Source organism: Fulvia fulva, chromosome 6, assembly GCF_020509005.1.
Source record: "Fulvia fulva chromosome 6, complete sequence".
NCBI classification, from domain to species: Eukaryota; Fungi; Ascomycota; class Dothideomycetes; order Mycosphaerellales; family Mycosphaerellaceae; genus Fulvia; species Fulvia fulva.
The window spans coordinates 2,429,959-2,447,151 of NC_063017.1; the positions used below are offsets into that span (position 1 = coordinate 2,429,959).

The following is a 17,193-nucleotide window of genomic DNA, read 5'->3' on the forward strand; positions in this document are numbered from 1 at the left end:
AAGGAAGACGAAGAGCAGTATTCGACGTATTTTGTGGGAGATGGAGATAGTTACGGGATCTTGTCTGACTACCAACGGTCGATCCGCAAGAGGACTGAATGAAAGCATACTTCGGTGTTGTGGAATTGATAGGATGAAAGAAGGATACCCAGCTGTTGTACCAGTGGAGCATAGCAAGGCGCTGGTTTTGATGTGAAGCAGAGCGAGGTGCTCAGCATTCGGCGGAGTTCGTCTTGTGTCATTATGTAGGATAAAAGGCGTGTCTGCTTGAGCAAGGCATTGTGTTGACCCCATCCTGTCACTCTAGTATATATCCAGGGCCATCAGGGCCTCTTCGTCGTGCCCTCTTGCGCTCGTACACCTTGTTCTCTCGTCCTTTTCATACATACACCCCTCCCCTTTCTGGCCCTACTGCGGCAGCTCCGCAAATGCACTCAATGCAAACATCATCCCAAAACTGATCTTAAACGCAACATTATCTTGCACCACACTCCTCAGATCAATCCCCTTCACATACTTCTGCATGCTCTTGTAAGGGACGATGTGTATCCCATAACTCTCTGCCGTTTGCACGCCTGCCACTAGCAATCCAATAAGGAGCACCAGGGATTTGCTGAAGGTGGAGACGGCGAGGCCAGCTACGAGCCCTGATCACCAAGTATCAATACCTTTTCTCGTTGGCCGTGGTGGTGCGATCATGTCGATATGCTTGTCCTTACCTATTATGCTCCCTGCCGAGAGCTGTCGTACAGCGCGTGCATTGAGATCCCCGGAGGACTTTACGATGGGAACGCTCGCGTCGGATTGATATTGGGAGAAAGACCAGTCTTTTGGCGATGCGCTGGAAGGGGAGGAGTCGAGGCGGAGGGCGTGTCGGTGCTGTTGGAGGAGGGGCGAGAAGGCTAGAGTCGTGCCGAATGCGAGACCTCCGGCGAGGATTGGGGTTCGAAGGCCGCAGGTGAAGAGGCGGGAGGCGAACATTGTGTTTGGTGGTGTAGAGGTATGGTTGATGAGTGAGTGTGCGTGTATCGGTACCTGCAGCAATTCGGTGGTGTTTTGCGATTCACTTCATGGGTCGCATGCACGTGGGGCCGAGGTGTGAGGTTATTGGGAGCTTGGACCACAGGAAGTTTTGGTGTGAAGTTGTGCTGTTCAAAGCACATCTCCCAAACGTCAACGTGAAGAACAATGCGTGGACGCAACGAGGTCTAATGAGACGGAAGCAATTTTCAGATCGATACTGCCCGTTTGTCCCGGAGTAGCTGCCATTTGACAAGTATGCAATCCGGTCGCTCAGGTAGGAGCGACACCTTCGCAAGTCGGCCTTGAACGACTGTGACCAAACGCATATGGGATGGGGACGACGAGAGCCGCTGATGCTGAATGTTTGCAGGCAGGAGCACACGACATACGTCAACGGGTATGTCAACACTGCATTTCCATGTGGTTGCGAGGAAGCCGAGAAGAGATGGCAACTCAGGTCAAGCTAGGTCGAGCAGATTCATGTCGCGCTTGCTAATAGATTGACAGGGTTGCAACCCTCGTTCATCACGCAGAGCGTACTTGCTTCAAGGCCTCATACGCGAACACAGTGAATGGAGCACAGTCCTACCCATGATCAGGACGCGGCACGGGTGAGATCGAGCAACGACGGCTGCCGAGTCCACTGAAGCGGCGAGGCACAGAGTGGTGATGCTTCGCTGGCTGCTGCGCACGGCGTTTGAGTCCAGCGCTGTGAGCACGAGACACCCCACGAAAGACTGCTTACCATACCTGGAAGTCGCATTTGTGTTGTCGCTTCCACATCATCCAGAAGCGACAGCTGATGGATACCACAAGCGGGTTGTACTGCGACAATCCTCCTGAACGCATGCGCGGTAGCTTGGTTGGATCTCTTGGTAGTGGTTGTTTTGACGCCGCTGAGGAGAAAAGTCACACCCCTGCCTTCATTCACACCACGCCTCATCCAGAGGTACAAACTGTTGTTGGTCGCGCGAGGAGGGTACGTATCATGTTGGCTACTTCCCTCTCATCCGGCGAGAAATGGCCGGCGGGAGTCGTCTTCCTATCGCATCCCGGACTATGCTTTCCATTTCGGGTAATTCTCAGTTGACGATGCTATCAAGATGAAGAGAAACAACCAAATCTGCAAGGTCATGCCAGCCCTGAAAGTCCTTCTCGCGCTACAAAGACGTTGGAACTAAAGTCTTGGCTCGCTACTTCCACAAACACAGCTAAATCCCGCAGAGCCTGCAATGTTTCAGATGTCTTCACAAAACAGTCCCTACTAGCCGCGATCCTAAAGCTCAGTCCGTCGACGGAACGCTTTGTTAGCGCCTCTGGGCAGAAGACTAGCCCCGCTCGCGCGCGCGGACCAGCCACGTTATGCTTTAGCTTCATGATTGACATCCCGGTAGTGGCAGGCAGGAACCCCAGTCTCGGTAGATGGCAAAGCGGTAGACTACGGTAGTCGCTAGTGAATCCCTCGTTGTAGCGCAATCTTACTTTTGAGGGCACGGCGGACTCGCTGGGGAGAGCCGCAACTCTCTCGGAGAATGATGTTTTGTGGAAAGTTCAGGGCCACAAGCTTCGCCGCACCCCAGCAATCGCCGCACCCCAGCTCGGATTCTCGCGTTCCGACACATGGTGTTGCTGGCTTGTATCAATTGCCACACACGCTCAAAATACACGATATGTAGCTCAAGTTGCTCAGAATAGCATCGCGAATACAGAATTTGAGAGCCTGTGGGCACTATAGTGGGCTCCATGGTGTGTTGTTGTATGTGGTGAGGTGGTGAGAAAGCAAGAAACGCGTGAATCTCGACACGGGCGCATGAAGCTTTGGTGGGGCTCTCACCAAAATCCCATGCCGAAGCGTCAACACCAACCTCTCGGCAACACAACGTGTTTTTACGCAATATGAGTATGCAGAATATGGAAACAGATAGCTGCGAACACATTGGGAAATGAATCAAGTTGATATGAGCAATATTGGTGGTGTTGATGATAAAAAGTCACTGGGGTGCGGCGATTGCTGGGGTGCGGCGAAGCTTGTGGCAAGTTCAGGGAGGATCCTGTGAAGCGCTGTACTTGCCGCAAATGCTTGATCTCCGAGAGGAATGAAGCTGAGTTTGGACGACAGCTGTGGCGACGGCACGGGAGAGGGAGGACAACCAGATGGTTGTTGAGATTGGGTTGGGCATCGCATGTGTAGCTTTCACAAGTTCAGTTTTTGTTGTGACGCCCTTGGGGGCCTGACGATGAAGAAGGCTTTGTACAGGTGTGAGGTGTAAGACTAGATATATTCTTCCTCGGCAAAGTCGCGGGCTTCTCCATGGGCACAACCGCAGCATGAGAGCTAAGACGTGCGATGTGTCGTGCAACATGCTGACCTAGGCGCTGGCAGCCAATGCATGGATCGGTGCAATGCCTGGGAAGAAGCTCTTGGGATAAGATGGAATGGGGATCTCGACAGTGGTGCCAAACGCTTCGTCCAAGTCATCCGACATCTTCGGTGCATCGTAGCCAGATGGTTCTGTCGAGACCGTCTTCTTTGTGACTCTATATTCGCTTCCCGAGCCTTCCTTCAAGCGAAAAGGAGCAGGATCAGCCTCGGTGTAAGCAGACTGGCATTGGTTGACCAGCTCATCCCCCTTCTCTGTCCACATCGCAAAGTCCGTGATGTCTACCCCGGTGCATGGTTTCCCATCAGCGCACAGAACCTTTACAGGTCCACGTGCAGAGCCGTCGGCGCATGTTCCGGTCCAGTTCGATACGGCGATGTTAGAGAGCTGCACACCATCGCCGCTGATCTCGTCCATGCTGGCCCAGTATTGATCAATGTCGAGTGAGTACGCATTACCATGGCCGATGAAGTTCTCCAGCAGGACATTTTTGACAGTACCACTCCCGCCGTAGGACTTGATCATGTACATCTGGTTGGAGTTCCAGGTGTAAACATTCCTGTACGTGATGTTGCTCACGTCCACATCTTCGCCAAGAGATCCCATCGCACAGCCTCCAGACCAGTTGCAGTAGATGTTCTCAACCAAGATGTTGGAGGAAGGTGACTTGACGGTCACGCATTCATCTTTGTTGGTTACCATCACATCGTGAATCCAGATGTTGGTAGACCACACGTCAATGCCGTCCAACCCTCCTTTGTTGCCACCTCGAATGAGCATATTGTAGACTTCGCCCTTGTCGCAAGTGTCGAGCACGAAGTGGAGTGCCGGCGCATCCACAAGGATAACATCATGTATCGAGAAACTGGTGCATCGTAGAATCGAAGCAGTCGTGCAGCGTCCCCGCCATTCTTGTAGATTTCGTATCCATAGCCTTGCATGGCGCCTGCACCGGTGCTGGAGAAGAATTCGGAATCTGTCGTATGCTCAATGAAGATCATGTTGCCATATTCGGTGCCTGTTCGATAGATCGTGCCATCCAGCTGGAAGGCCCACGCCTCGCCTTCATTCAAAAGCACCCATTCTTGCAGAGCATAGTCGCCCTCTGGTATCACGAGTACACCACCCGCTTTGCAGTCCGCAAAGGCTTTCGTAATGGCCGAGGAAATGTCCGTCTCGCCGTCGGCCTTCGCGCCATAGTCAGTGATATCGCAAGTCTTGACTGCTTTCTTGTCCTCAATGGTGGTCAAGGGACCAACAGAGTCAGTAATGTCTGCGGACTGAGCAGCGGCCGGCGCTGCCACAGCCATCACGGCGGCCAGGAATGTGGCGGCAAGCATTTTGATGTGAAGAGAAAAAGAAGCTTAACGAGCGACAAGCCTCCAAGGGCTGCAGAAATGGGCGTATAGGGAACAGAAGAGGACCTACATTGGGAATGACAAGACCTATGCGCCTGCATGATAAGTGATCGGGTTGCACACGGCGGTGGAAGACGTGTCGCGTCCTCTGCGTTGTTAGATGGTCTCATGCTGAAGCGAGGTCACTGAAACGACTGTCGGACCACTGCAAGATGTAAAGTAGCTGGACATCCACCACTCGTATCGACGCACGCGTCGGCTCAGCGTGGGCGATGGGTGATGGCGAAGTGTATATGAAACACTCGCGATGATGCGAGCAGCGAAAGACATGATAAGGTTGATGTTATCGTGAGCAGACAAGAATATCATCGAATAGGGATTGTCGTGCCGATGAGAGATGGAAGAGAAGATGTTGTAGAGAAAGACGTGAGGTCGAAAAGCAAAAGTGTGATGGAACCCGAACAAGGATGAGATGATGGCTCAGCCAATCAGATGGCCTTGCCACGGCTTATCCCACACTTTGATACTGACGCCTCCTATCCCACGAGACTGATACCGGACATCTCATTCATCATCTCAATGTGCTGGATGGGTACAAAAGAGCTGTCAGCCACTCCGATTCCGTCAAAGACGTGACAATATACCGCCGCCCAAGATGAGCTCCCTGGAACGTGGCAAGCGCCAGAGGCAGCGCAAGGTCCTGCTGATGGGTAGGAGCGGTGCTGGCAAATCGTCAATGAGAAGCATCATCTTCAGCAACTACGTCGCCAAGGACGTCCGGAGACTCGGGGCCACGGTCGATGTCGAACACAGTAACATCAAGTTCATGGGTAACCTCATGTTGAATCTCTGGGACTGTGGAGGGTGAGCATGTATGAAGCCTCTATGATCCACTTCCGGGCTGATTCTGGCAGTCAGGATTCCTTCGTTGAATCATATCTCACGAACCAGCGATCCCATGTCTTCACATCTGTTGCCGTCCTCATCTTCGTCTTCGACATCTCGTCAAAAGAGACAGCATTGGATATGCTCAGTTTTGCTTCAACCATCCGAGCTTTACGAGAGTACAGTCCAAACAGCAAGATCTTCGTCCTCGTTCACAAGATGGATCTTGTACCGCCTGATCAGAAGAACGCCATCTATCAGCAACGCACCAAAGATGTCCGAGCCGTCTGTGAAGAGGAAGGCTTCGCTGGCAAGCAAGTCGACCTCTGCCCGAGCTCCATCTGGGACCAGAGTCTGTATCGCGCCTGGACGCAGGTCATCTACTTTCTAGTCCCAAATGCGACAGTCATCGAGGACATGCTCCAGAAGCTGGCCGATCTCCTCGATGCCCGAGAGATGATATTGTACGAGCGGACAACTTGCCTTGTTGTCACTCACATTACACGCTCAGGCGAGGCAGCAAACCCCTACAAAGATCGCTTCGAGCGTATCAGCAGTATTCTAAAGACCCACAAACACTCCATGTCAAGGCACACCGGGATGATGCCGTCCGAAGTGTCCTTCGCAGAGATGCAGATCAAGACTGGCGCGTTCATGTTCTTCATCACCCGACTCACCGAAAACACCAACTTGGCAGTAGTCATGCCAAGCGACGAGGCTTCCTTCAACGCGGCAAGAGTTAACGTCCAACTCGCCAGGCGCGAATTCGCGCATCTCGATATCGTGGAAAGGAAGAGCAAAGATCCTCAACAGACGAGCTACGCACGAGAACAACTCCAATCGGGCAATGACTGGCGAAATGATGACTACGATAATGCTTCTCATGGCCGATTGAACGATGGTTGAGAAGCCATGCATCAATGTGGCATTCGTTGGCAACGCTCGGCTTTTGGTGTCGGTATACCAAGGAGGCCACCATCTTCTTACGTTTGCAGCTTTGCGAGGGCGTGGGCAGCTTCATCAATCCCTGCCGTGAGCCTCGTACCTCGTATGTTCCGGCTTTCAGCAACCAGAAGCCGAGCCAAGCGATGGCCGCGAGTGATGCACCTGCTGCGAATGGCCACGTAACTTATTCTTTGGCAAAATCCCTTGCCTATGCAGCTACACGGAGTGCATGATGAGGATCGATACGTGCCGGCAGACACCAATCTTGGCACAGCGTGCATCCCAACAACGTCGGCTCAAGCAGAGCGTCGGTGCCGAATCAATAAACGAGCTGGGATCTCACGAGCTCGGCTGCAGTCATGACCAGGGTTTGCTGCTGCATGCCACGACTAAATCTAACCCGCGCGGAACCGCCACGCTGGTTTCATGCATGCTGGCATCAGCCGGGGTCCTTCGGCTCACTGCAGCCGGTGATGCCGGATCTCTTAGCTCGAGAGCAAGGGATAAAGTACCGTGCCTGGACTTGGTTTGATGCTGGTTGATGCTGGTGATTCGCTTGTGGTGGTCGTGTTAGGAAGTTGCGTTATCATCCAGCTCATGGGCATGCCCTGCTCACCACACCTCGCTTACACGCAACGGATCATGTGAAAAGATGGCATAACCTTGCAGCGTGAGATGAGATTATGAGGTTGAAATGAGCATTACAGGGTGCAAGGATATAATAGGTATCGGCCGAGGAGATTGCGATAACTAATTCAGGGCAACAACGTGGCCTACATAAGAGCTAACAAGGTACTGCTTTCAAATAATATAGCTTTTTTACACCTTATAAACTAATGCCCTATACTTTCTAATCGAGATCCCTAGTTTTATAGATTATACTGTTTCTTTCCTATCTTAAATTTTTTACGTAGGGGGTCCTTACTATACGGGGCTATTATTATACTAAGTACTACGTCGTATAGTATAACTTATAGTATATACCGTAGACAATTTAAAATGTGCTATTAGCGGTTATAAACCTCTAAAGGTAAGCGTAGCGAAGTAGAGCTCTCTACTAACCCTTCTAGACTATAAAGTAGCGTACGATCTACGCTACCGCTACCCGACGTATAGTACTTGTTATACGACGACATAGGCGTTAGCGACGAGTATATGTTTGCGAGTTCGCTAACAGGCACAGTGCGGTAGGTCACGTGACCCTAAAACTTGAAAGTTGACCAATCAGAGCGGGCGCCAAGGCTAGTTGAGGGCTGGTATCGAGCTTCACTCCCTCGCTGACGCCTCACCTACGTACTCGCAAGCTCGTACTCCGGTGTGGCTAGCGCTCGGTCGCCACGCTTAATTAGACCTGCGTCCGTCAATGCACTTGCCGAATCACTCGCGGTTGATCAACCGTTTGCCTTCCCGCGCCTTGATCAAATCACGACAAGTCAATTTTGGCGCCACACGCGGAAAACGTTGTACAGAGATGTGCAGTGATGTGCAAATCCATGATGACGTTTATGAGCGGCTGAGAGATCTCGTGCCCTGCGGCTTGCAGACTCCTGCGAGAAGACCACATGTTGCCTGGTCTGGTTGTCTGTCCCTTTTAGCGAGTGCCACACGCAGCATGGTGGTGGCGGATCATTGGATACCACGCTTGGAATCTGGTCTCGGCCGATCCCTTGTAAGTTGAAGTTGTCGCTGGGTGCGGCACAGCAAATCACAATCACCGTGGTCGGTTTCTCTTCGTGTCTCGGGAATCATACCGAGGTCGGAGTGGAGGAACGAGATTCCCACGGCTTGCCGAGTCAAGGTCCGCAGCCGAAATGAGCCATGTGTGGCTCGAGCGGGTACGCCTACGCTCGTGGGCCGGCCGCTCTGGGACGGCTTGCTACACAGAGGGCGTGCTCTATAAGGCCGAAAGCTGACATCGCGCTGCAGAGGAGAATCGTGAAGTAATGAGACGGAAGTGATTGGAGTGAAGATATGTTGCCGCAGCTTTGATAAGCCGGCGACACATCGAGTACATTGCTTGTTACATTTGCAAGTCCGAAAATAATAGTTTGTTACATGCCCACCGCCCTCCGCCCCTTGCGATGAGACTGTCATCAATCGTAGTCCTGTTGTCCTATGTCTCGGGTGGCACGTTCTCTGGCATTCAACAAGTAGCCTGCTGTCGATATAATGCAACAACGCCGTTCAAGCGATGCGTAAAGTGCCGTTTGGCCTCCCTTCCGGAGTATCCTCTTTCAAGGCATCGAAGTAGTCCCTGTCCGAGACGCCATAAATGCAATCGTCCTTCAGGTCGAACTCACGTTCCAGTGATGAGTGCACGCCCCATTCTCGCCCGAGCCAGCAGCCGCTGCGTGCTGTGAATGGATGCTTGAGGACATTGTGAATCTGATAGAATCGCTTTTCGCACGCCTTGTGCTGATCCCTTGCGCTGTTCCAGTATCTGCCGAGTTCGCGCAACGACTCCAAACCACAGCCAATGAGATCCAGTGTCGTAGTCAAGCCTGAGTCCAGACCACCAGCTCCAACGACGTCGATGGCAGCCAGAATTGCGTAGCCTGCAAACGACATGGTGAGAGAAAATGTTTGATGGTTCTCCTTTGCCAGACCATCATTTGCGGCCCGCAAGCAGCTCATGACTTGTAGAATCTCAAGGGCATGTCGATGTGTGCCTCGTACGTTCCTTGCAATCGACTTCGAAATGTACTCATGCCTCACAAATCTGTTCATCTTCAAGAAAGAGAGATGGTACAAGATATGCATCGAAACGAAAGGTCCAGCATATCCCCCCTGTATGCTTCTCTCTGCGTTGGGTCGCGAGAACTGCAGATGATCTGGTAAGCGCGATTGCCAACCTTGCAACGCGGCGTGGGTGTCGTCGTAGAACTTTTCATATTGATCTTCGTACGAGTTCGGAGCGCGATGTACCGATCGGTTGATGAAGTTGACGACATCCCCCCAGATTGCGGATATTAAGATGACCCAGGCCATGGGTGAAAGAGCGCTGGACGCAGTAAGTATGGCCCTGGAAGGATCGACGATGCCATTGTTATGATACGGGGCGTTGGAGGCGAAACCGCGCTCGAAAGCATCATCTGTACAAGGTAGGCGGATGAAGATGTCCTGGTTATTGATCATCGTGTGCGTGGCGCCGCAATATCGATCCATGATAAAGCCAGACCACAAGGTCCGCCGTTTGCACTCGATCAGCTGCTCTTTGGAAAGAGCGAATTCGCTGCGCCGTTCTCCGGCTGTCTCGTCCTCGGCACACCCATCCTCTGTATGATAGCACAAGTAGCTCCCTGCGCTGACGCCAGCGGAAATATACTCCCAAGCGGCGCTGTTAGCGCCTCTTGCGAAGTGATATAGGCCCAGAATTAAGCGTGTCTGTATGAAGGCCATGGTGGAACGACCAGACTTGGAGAGCACAGCCTCTGTGGCAATGTTTGCGCAATGTTTCCCGAATCCTGAGTACTGATCGTCCGCGAAAGTGGAGCCAAGAGCGAGGATGGCGTACAGCACCATTCTCTCATTTTGGGACTTCTGAGGATATGCACGAAGCCAATGCATCAAATGGTGCCGCGGGAACATGCGATACGTCGCATCGTTGACGTCTGTTAGGTAGTACTCTAGGAGAGTCAGTGTCATTTCAGGCTCTGCCGCGTACGGGTCTTCCTCCAAACACACGACTTTTCCTGGTGATCTCGGCATGACCGGCGAGGTGTGAAGACTTGCTGAGCCGTGTCCAGGCAAACCATTGCCGTTTACTGCCTGTACTGGTGATGTCGATCTATGCTTCTTGGCAGGTCCACCAGAAGGAGAATCATCATCAAGCGTCCTGCGTTTCGTGGAAGGGTCGAATTCGAGTTCGCGAATGTTTGCGTGGTTTGGATCGGGAAAGCCTGTGTTGCGGACTGGAGATCCAGCACTGCTTTGCCATACAGGCGTCGTGCCCGGCTCGGACTGGGATTGGTGGGTAGGAGCTCTTATCAAACATTAGCCAAGCACTTCAAGTATGAGGTGGTATACATACTTTCGACACGGCCGCTTAGCCTTCTCGCACTGCAGGCAGCTGCTGGCTCCAGGCTCGCACTTGATTTTCTTCTCGCGACAGTCTAGGCATGCCATGGCCAAGCGTTTCCTTGGCTTATTTGCTTTAGTGAGGCCCCAGGCAGGATTGACGTTCTCGCCGTCGACTGAGGTGGGAATGCGGTAGCCACCTTCGTAGAGGTGGAATTGTCCTTCGCCAGGAACCTCTCTAACACCGATGTACTTCTTCGATGACTCAGGAGCATTAGGTGGAAATGCATGGGTCCGTGGTCGATCAATGGATCCGGCAGGACTCCTATAATGCTGCTCCTCTGCACGGTTCGGTAAGTAGGATGCTGAAGGTGGCTCATGTGGGCGTTCGCGTCTAGGATCGTACTCTCTTCGTGGCTCGTGGTAGGTGTGATATGGTGATTGTTGAGGCACATGGCTGTCGTGTCTCGTCACTGGGCTAGTCTCCAATATCGGTAACTCTAAACGACGGCCCTGCTGAGAATGATAAGAGGATTCATGACCGCGGGGTGGCTCTACCATGGGTGGGTGCCATCCATTATGGCTGTAATGGCCATCGCCGTTCTGCTGGAGAGCTGGTGGCCCAGCTGTATTGTTCCAGCTGCCTCCATATGTTGGCGGGCTTGGTGCTGAAGGACCTGACGTTAAAATGTCGTGAAGTCGTGGAAGATTCTGTGTCTGTGGTCGGTACTCTGGCTGCATGGGCGCTGGTTGGCCAAAACCATCTGATCGCCTTCGATCGCGAGAAGCTTCAGAGTGTGCTGAGTGCAGTTGATGGGTGGGCCGGGGCTCCAGTGGACGTGGCAACTCGACCAAGTGTCGAGGTGGGTTGGCATATGACCGCGATTGATCGCTGGGTTGACGTTCGTGGAGCGGAAATGCTCGCATTGGCTCTGCAGCTGTGCTTGAAAACATGGTCCCCGGTATGTCGGCAGTGGTGAGGTTCAGTAAGGAATGCTCGGCATCGAAAGTCACGGAGCGACAGGTACGGCCCAGCTGAAGTTGATGAACCGCTGGCTTGATACTTTCTCACTTCATCAACTGGTACGGTGCATCGATGCCAAGTCTCGGGGCCAGAAATGCCGGGAGTCCAGGTGAGACAGTAGGAAAGTGGTGTTTCAGGACGTTTGCTCCAAGCGAGTGAGGCCGGTAAAGGGTGGTTGCATGCAGTGAATGCCAAAGACGATGCAGGCGGGACGTGGTTGACGCAGGTGAAGGGCTCCCAGGTGCAGTACAAGCGGGTGCAGAGAATATGCAGGCAAGGCTGAGGAAGAAGAAAGACCGCCCAAGAGGATAGCAAGGTTTGAAGTTCGGCTTCTGGTGCTGACGGTCGACGGAGAGCCTGAGGTGGACTGACGAGCGCTGCTGTACAGAGTCGAGGCGGCAGAGATGCAGTTGGCTGCTCGGTAATGCAATGTAGGTTCAGCTCGCAGGTGCCGGAAGGGAGGGAGGGAGGGAGGGAGGGAGGGAGGTGATATTATCTGGAGGTAAGGCGATGACCACTGTACGTATAGATTGGCTGCCAGTGCCAACCCTTGCGCGCGTCCAGCAGCAGAGAGGGGCGATGAGTCGTTTACGGCAGCGAGAGAAAACGGTGGCCGCGAGGCGGGTCCACGATGATTGTGGACTGCTAAGTTGCTGCTAGGAGGATGCGCTCAGTCAAGCCACTGCCGAAATGCAGCGTATTGACCCCATCCATCGGGGAGTGCTACGGCCCAAGGACAAGGGTGTCATGCCAGCCCGCGATACCTAATACCTACTAGGTAGTTTAGCCTCAGCGCTCCACCTGCAGGTGGCTGGTGCGGGTCACTGGTGCAGGACAAGAAAGAGGATCGGCCGGCTGTTCCTCTGCCTCCACAGTGCTCGCCTGGATCGAAGATGCGACAGGGGACCGCGACATCGACGGCGACAGGGTGCTGGGGCGGCATCACTGCTGCTGGGCCGGGGTGTTCAGCGCACACTCGCTGCATGTCGTCTGCACAACTGCACAACTGCACAACTGCGACGCCCGCGGACAACGCTTTCCGCGTCTCTCAACATTCGCGTCTTTCAACACGCGATACGCGCTCCAATTGTGCCTGCTGCTGGTTTTCATTTACTGTAGTGACATATCGCACCGGCGGCGGCGGCTCTTCCTCCGCCGGCTGTTGGTAGACGAGATCATAAACGTTGCACCTGCTGCCCTGCGACAGAAACGCTGTGCTTGGCACTAATGTAATGCAAAAGCGTGAAAAGCTTGGGAGCAAAGTATAGGTTACGGGTGGCGGATGGGCTAGTGTGTTTAGACGTGGTTGCAAGGTGGAGACGGCGATCGTATGCCACCACCCTGTCCTGTAGTCTGTAGACTGTCGCTCTGCGCAGCCGCCCTGGCATCCACTGCAGCATCCCTCCACCTCCATCTGCTGCATCCGCGAATGGCGAGCGCAGGATCGTGGTCCATTACACGCACTACTGACCGAGTGCCGTGGGTAGATGCGTGCTGCGCGAGCTCTGCCAATGGCCGCACGCTGCAACCCCCCCTCCCCCCCGATGCACGGCTCTGGACAACAACCAGCTGCTCATGAACATGCTCCTGATGAGACGACCATCATGCGGCCTGCTCCTGCACTGTGCCCTGCATACAGGATGCTGCTCGGCTGCACATTATGCTGGAGCCGACCACACGACCTGCCGGCGATCCCATCAAAGCCCCGCTGCTGCTGCTGCTCGCGTTCCTTTCTTGAGAACAACGCCGGTCATCAGCACGCGGAACGCCCAGGTGAGAATCGGCCCCGGTTACCATGTGCACTGGCTTAGAGTTGCTGCGTGTCAAGATGCTTGCGCACTTCTCCACTATCGGACGAGGTGTCCCTGGTTCGGCATGGCTCCACGCGCGAAGCGCTATCGAACAGCGCAACCTCATCTGCTCCATGTCAAGGCCAGATGTGGCGAACCTGCATATCGCTCTGCTTCTGCCACGCTCTCAAACACTCCACCTGGCTGCCGCGGCCGAGAAGGCGGCATGGCGGCGAAGTGGCAGTCATTTGTGGCGTAGTCATGCTGTCAGGCGGGTACCAGACTGCTGCTCGCGTCGGGTGCAGGCATGTTGGATGCGGCACAGCGACTGGCTCAAAACATTTCAGCTGCAGCGCGAGAAGCGCCCTCAAGAGCTAAATTTACTGCATCTCACATGTCCTTGGCGAGAGGCGTAGAGTGACGTCCTCAACCCACGATTGCGGCCGGAGCCCGAACTTGTCCCTTGCGGGAACTTGCACGAAGCTTAAACGGCACTTTAAAGTTTCGTCCCTTCCGCACATGCACTCGCCGTCGAGGCAGATCTGAATCAAGACAACCTGGAATCGCCTTCTGGGTCGGACGTGCTTGCCGAATCGTTTAGCCTTTCGACTGCCCTCAACCTTGTACAGCGTGCATGGATGACTCTCACTGCACTTTTCTGCCACGAGTAACTACATGTACCATCAACTACAACATGGCGCACCAACCGACCATGCACGGCACAGAACAGCAACGTCTCACAGGAAACCAACGCCTCACATGAAAGCGAACTCTCACAAATGCCATCGCCTACGCCGCAGGTGCAAGAACAGTACACTGCCATAGTGAGCACCATGTATGGCCTCTCTGTCAAGCCGGAAACTATCGGTACGCCTCTAGACAGATATCAAGAGAAACCGCAGAAACTGTGCATGACACCTGTTAAGCACAAAGTAACCTCCGTCCAGACGCCCGTCACACGACTACCAGATCTCGCCAAAGACCACAACAAGACTCGTGATGTACTGCGTCAGCGTCATGCCACAGCACTCCAGGCGGAGTACTCTAACGCTCTCACACCGCACACCGCAACATTATACAAGGACTATACCGCAGTACTCCACGCCGAGATGTACCGTCCTGACACCGACGAACCAAACTGGGAACTCGTTATGGCGATGGAGAAAGCCATCGCCCGTCATGAATAACATCGAGTGGCGAAGGTTGAAGAAGTGGAGAAACTCAAGGGCGTCCTTACCGGCCTGGAACGTGTCGAGCTATACCATCGGTATGGAGATTACCTGGAGATGGAGTACGCAAGACTCGTTGATGCGGGTCACAAGGAGCAGGTGCCCATAGGAATCAAGTACTGTACGGATATGGCAAATGCACTGGAGCGGGAAGAGGGCGACGCAAACGCGACGTCAGCTGTAGATCGGGATGCCGACATGTGGGACAAAGATTTACACAAGAAGGTCAGACTGCATGTAGCCATATCGGATGGTCGGCGCAGCACGGAAAGAGGGTCATTCAAGAGTACGCTGCGAGGAATACTATCGTCCACTCGGGCTTGAAGGAGCTGATCAGTCAGGGTGAATGGGCAGCCATGGGCAAGCAGATAGACGATGATACCAGCACTCTGGACCTGATCTTCCGGCCGGGAGAAGCTGCAGAAGCTGAAGCAAAGGCCGCCCTCCGAAAGATAGGCGAAGATATCAGACGAGCATGGCTAGAGGATTCTGGAGGCGGCAATGCTACTGTCTACAACGCGCGACCCCCGATCTACATGGCTAGGCGAAACGGAGTCGTTGAGTACGAGAAGCTTCTGCCGTTCAGCGAGCTGGCAGACGACTACGACCAAGCAACTTTCGACAAGCTACTCGACAAGGCGAAAGTGAAGACCAAGCAGACTGATGATCAACGAGTCCAGCAGTCGAGCAAAGATGCGCTCATCAACCGACTTGAAAAGAGGAAGACGCTGCTGATAAAGCAATGCGACGAAGAGAGAAAGAAGTCTGCAGCACTTGAGGCGGAGGTTGAGCGTTACAAGATGGACTATCTGAAGCAATTGGCTACTACGGAGGAATTGAGGGGGGAATTGAGAAAGCGTATTAAAGACCGAGACTGAAGACGCAGAAGCTTAGTCGCATCGGTGCCAATCACCACAAGGCTTAAAGTAGATCGATCTGGTTGTTCTGGGGGCTAAGTCTTGCTCTCTGAAGACTGTATCGTGTGCCGGCGCGGCCATTTGCCTGTCAGTGCTTCTAATGTCTTACTTCCTCTGGCACCGACAGGATGAGCTGGCGTTTATATTGCAGGCTGCTTTCTGCCAGAGTCCCTTGATAGCAAGACGAATGATAGCTGACCCTGTTGCCCAGCACCATATATGGAGATGCACACACTGGCGTGGCCGCCGACGGACGACAGTCTCGTTGACCGACGGCCGCCGCGGCCACACACACGACGTTTCGAGACCGCGCGGCTGACCCAGAGTGCGAACGAACAACGGACAACGCACGCCACGAAGTACAACCACTGATCAGCCCCGAGAACCGCAGCAGCCGAATGATCCTCGTTGTGTTTGGGCTGCCCGCTTCAGGAAGTCACTGGACCCTACCTGTCTTCGTGGATCTCCTTGGCTTTACGCTACGGTTGCGAGGAATGGCGCTAGCACGCGCGCGGAAGTGCTCTCCCGGCTGCGAGAGGTAGGTCCTCATGACTAGGCACTAATGGCTGCCATCGTTGCCGCTGGCTATACTATCTTGCTTCTCGGAGGTCTGTCATATGACAGACACCATCGTAGGGTTGGTGCGACTGTGAGGAGGATACGATTGTCTTATCACTGCAGATCGGAAGATTGGGCATTCATGCTGCTGTCTTTGAGCTCTTTAGAATGCATCTGCTCTGCTTCCGAGACGGATCATGCCACTTTCAGTAAGGCAACGGCATGCTCTGGTAGGAGAGTGCTTCTCAGCAGCCTGTGACTCAACGGAGTATCCGTGGAGCTGATCAACCCCTGCTGTGAGTGCTTCCTGTGCATGGACGCCATTGTGACGGACGGTTCAGAGTAGTGAGCAATTGATGATCAGAATTGGACCGGATCGAGCTCGTGTCGAGGTCTCCGCCCTGGCCAGCAGAACTGAAATGAGATATTCATGGTTTCGCGTGCCTGAATGCATCGCAAGCTTCGTAACTTACGGGTGTCCCACATTCGTAGTCACCTCACGGCGTTTCGGAGCAGATAGATGGTCAGCTATGGAATTCAGACAGCTTGGTCCCGTTCTAAATATCTACCACTGTAAACTACTGCGTCGTGCACATCGTCAGCGGAAAGTCTTCGAGGTCCGCGCATGTGCTCATAACGCCTGGACTGCCATAGCGAGTCCTTACCGCATACCTAGTCGTTTCCTGTCTCTCCACCTATTTTGTCCCCAGCCTAGCATAGGGATCATGCTGATGGTACTTTACCACACTTTCCCGCCAGGGCCACAGCCTCCTTATGTGATCTCAATTTGATGGGCGGCCGACCTATCCTTCAGAGCGGATCAATACCCGCCGACCTCATCGACCAAACGATCCTCAAAGGCTTCAAGCTTCCCTGTCTTCTGGAAGTGGGCCACACCGCTAGCTATGGCCTTGCCACTCTGGTCCCAGATCACATCATAGGATATTGGATGAGCACGAGGATGCTTCTTGCTGTGGAGGCCAAGGAACGTAATCTTCAGATCACGAAACTTACTCTGGTCGACGGGGTTCGACGCCACAATTCGCTCGTTGAGGGACTGGCAGGA

General features: G+C 53.7%; 6 protein-coding genes across 6 annotated transcripts; 3 read left to right on the forward strand and 3 right to left on the reverse strand.

Annotated features, from left to right (window-relative positions):
* Positions 1-408: 408 nt before the first annotated feature.
* On the reverse strand, positions 409-981 carry CLAFUR5_07053 (uncharacterized protein; the record flags this gene model as incomplete). The annotated part of the gene is made up of 2 exons (XM_047906201.1): positions 409-647; positions 720-981. The coding sequence occupies 2 exons, from the start codon at positions 979-981 to the stop codon at positions 409-411; spliced, it is 501 nt and encodes a 166-aa protein (XP_047763422.1).
* A 2,411-nt stretch (positions 982-3,392) lies between these two features.
* Positions 3,393-4,744, reverse strand: CLAFUR5_20228 (putative rhamnogalacturonase; the record flags this gene model as incomplete). Its single annotated transcript, XM_059463064.1, has 2 exons — positions 3,393-4,199; positions 4,271-4,744. The coding sequence occupies 2 exons, from the start codon at positions 4,742-4,744 to the stop codon at positions 3,393-3,395; spliced, it is 1,281 nt and encodes a 426-aa protein (XP_059319032.1).
* Positions 4,745-5,417: 673 nt separating this feature from the next.
* On the forward strand, positions 5,418-6,553 carry CLAFUR5_07054 (Ras-related GTP-binding protein A; the record flags this gene model as incomplete). The annotated part of the gene is made up of 2 exons (XM_047906202.1): positions 5,418-5,626; positions 5,677-6,553. The coding sequence occupies 2 exons, from the start codon at positions 5,418-5,420 to the stop codon at positions 6,551-6,553; spliced, it is 1,086 nt and encodes a 361-aa protein (XP_047763298.1).
* Positions 6,554-8,776: 2,223 nt separating this feature from the next.
* Positions 8,777-11,563, reverse strand: CLAFUR5_07055 (uncharacterized protein; the record flags this gene model as incomplete). Its single annotated transcript, XM_047906203.1, has 2 exons — positions 8,777-10,574; positions 10,623-11,563. 2 exons carry the CDS (start codon positions 11,561-11,563, stop codon positions 8,777-8,779), a joined length of 2,739 nt encoding a protein of 912 aa, XP_047763299.1.
* Positions 11,564-14,202: 2,639 nt separating this feature from the next.
* Positions 14,203-14,610, forward strand: CLAFUR5_07056 (uncharacterized protein; the record flags this gene model as incomplete). The annotated part of the gene is made up of 1 exon (XM_047906204.1): positions 14,203-14,610. One exon carries the CDS (start codon positions 14,203-14,205, stop codon positions 14,608-14,610), a length of 408 nt encoding a protein of 135 aa, XP_047763300.1.
* A 99-nt stretch (positions 14,611-14,709) lies between these two features.
* Positions 14,710-15,530, forward strand: CLAFUR5_07057 (uncharacterized protein; the record flags this gene model as incomplete). The annotated part of the gene is made up of 2 exons (XM_047906205.1): positions 14,710-14,877; positions 14,916-15,530. The coding sequence occupies 2 exons, from the start codon at positions 14,710-14,712 to the stop codon at positions 15,528-15,530; spliced, it is 783 nt and encodes a 260-aa protein (XP_047763301.1).
* Between the last annotated feature and the right edge of the window lie 1,663 nt (positions 15,531-17,193).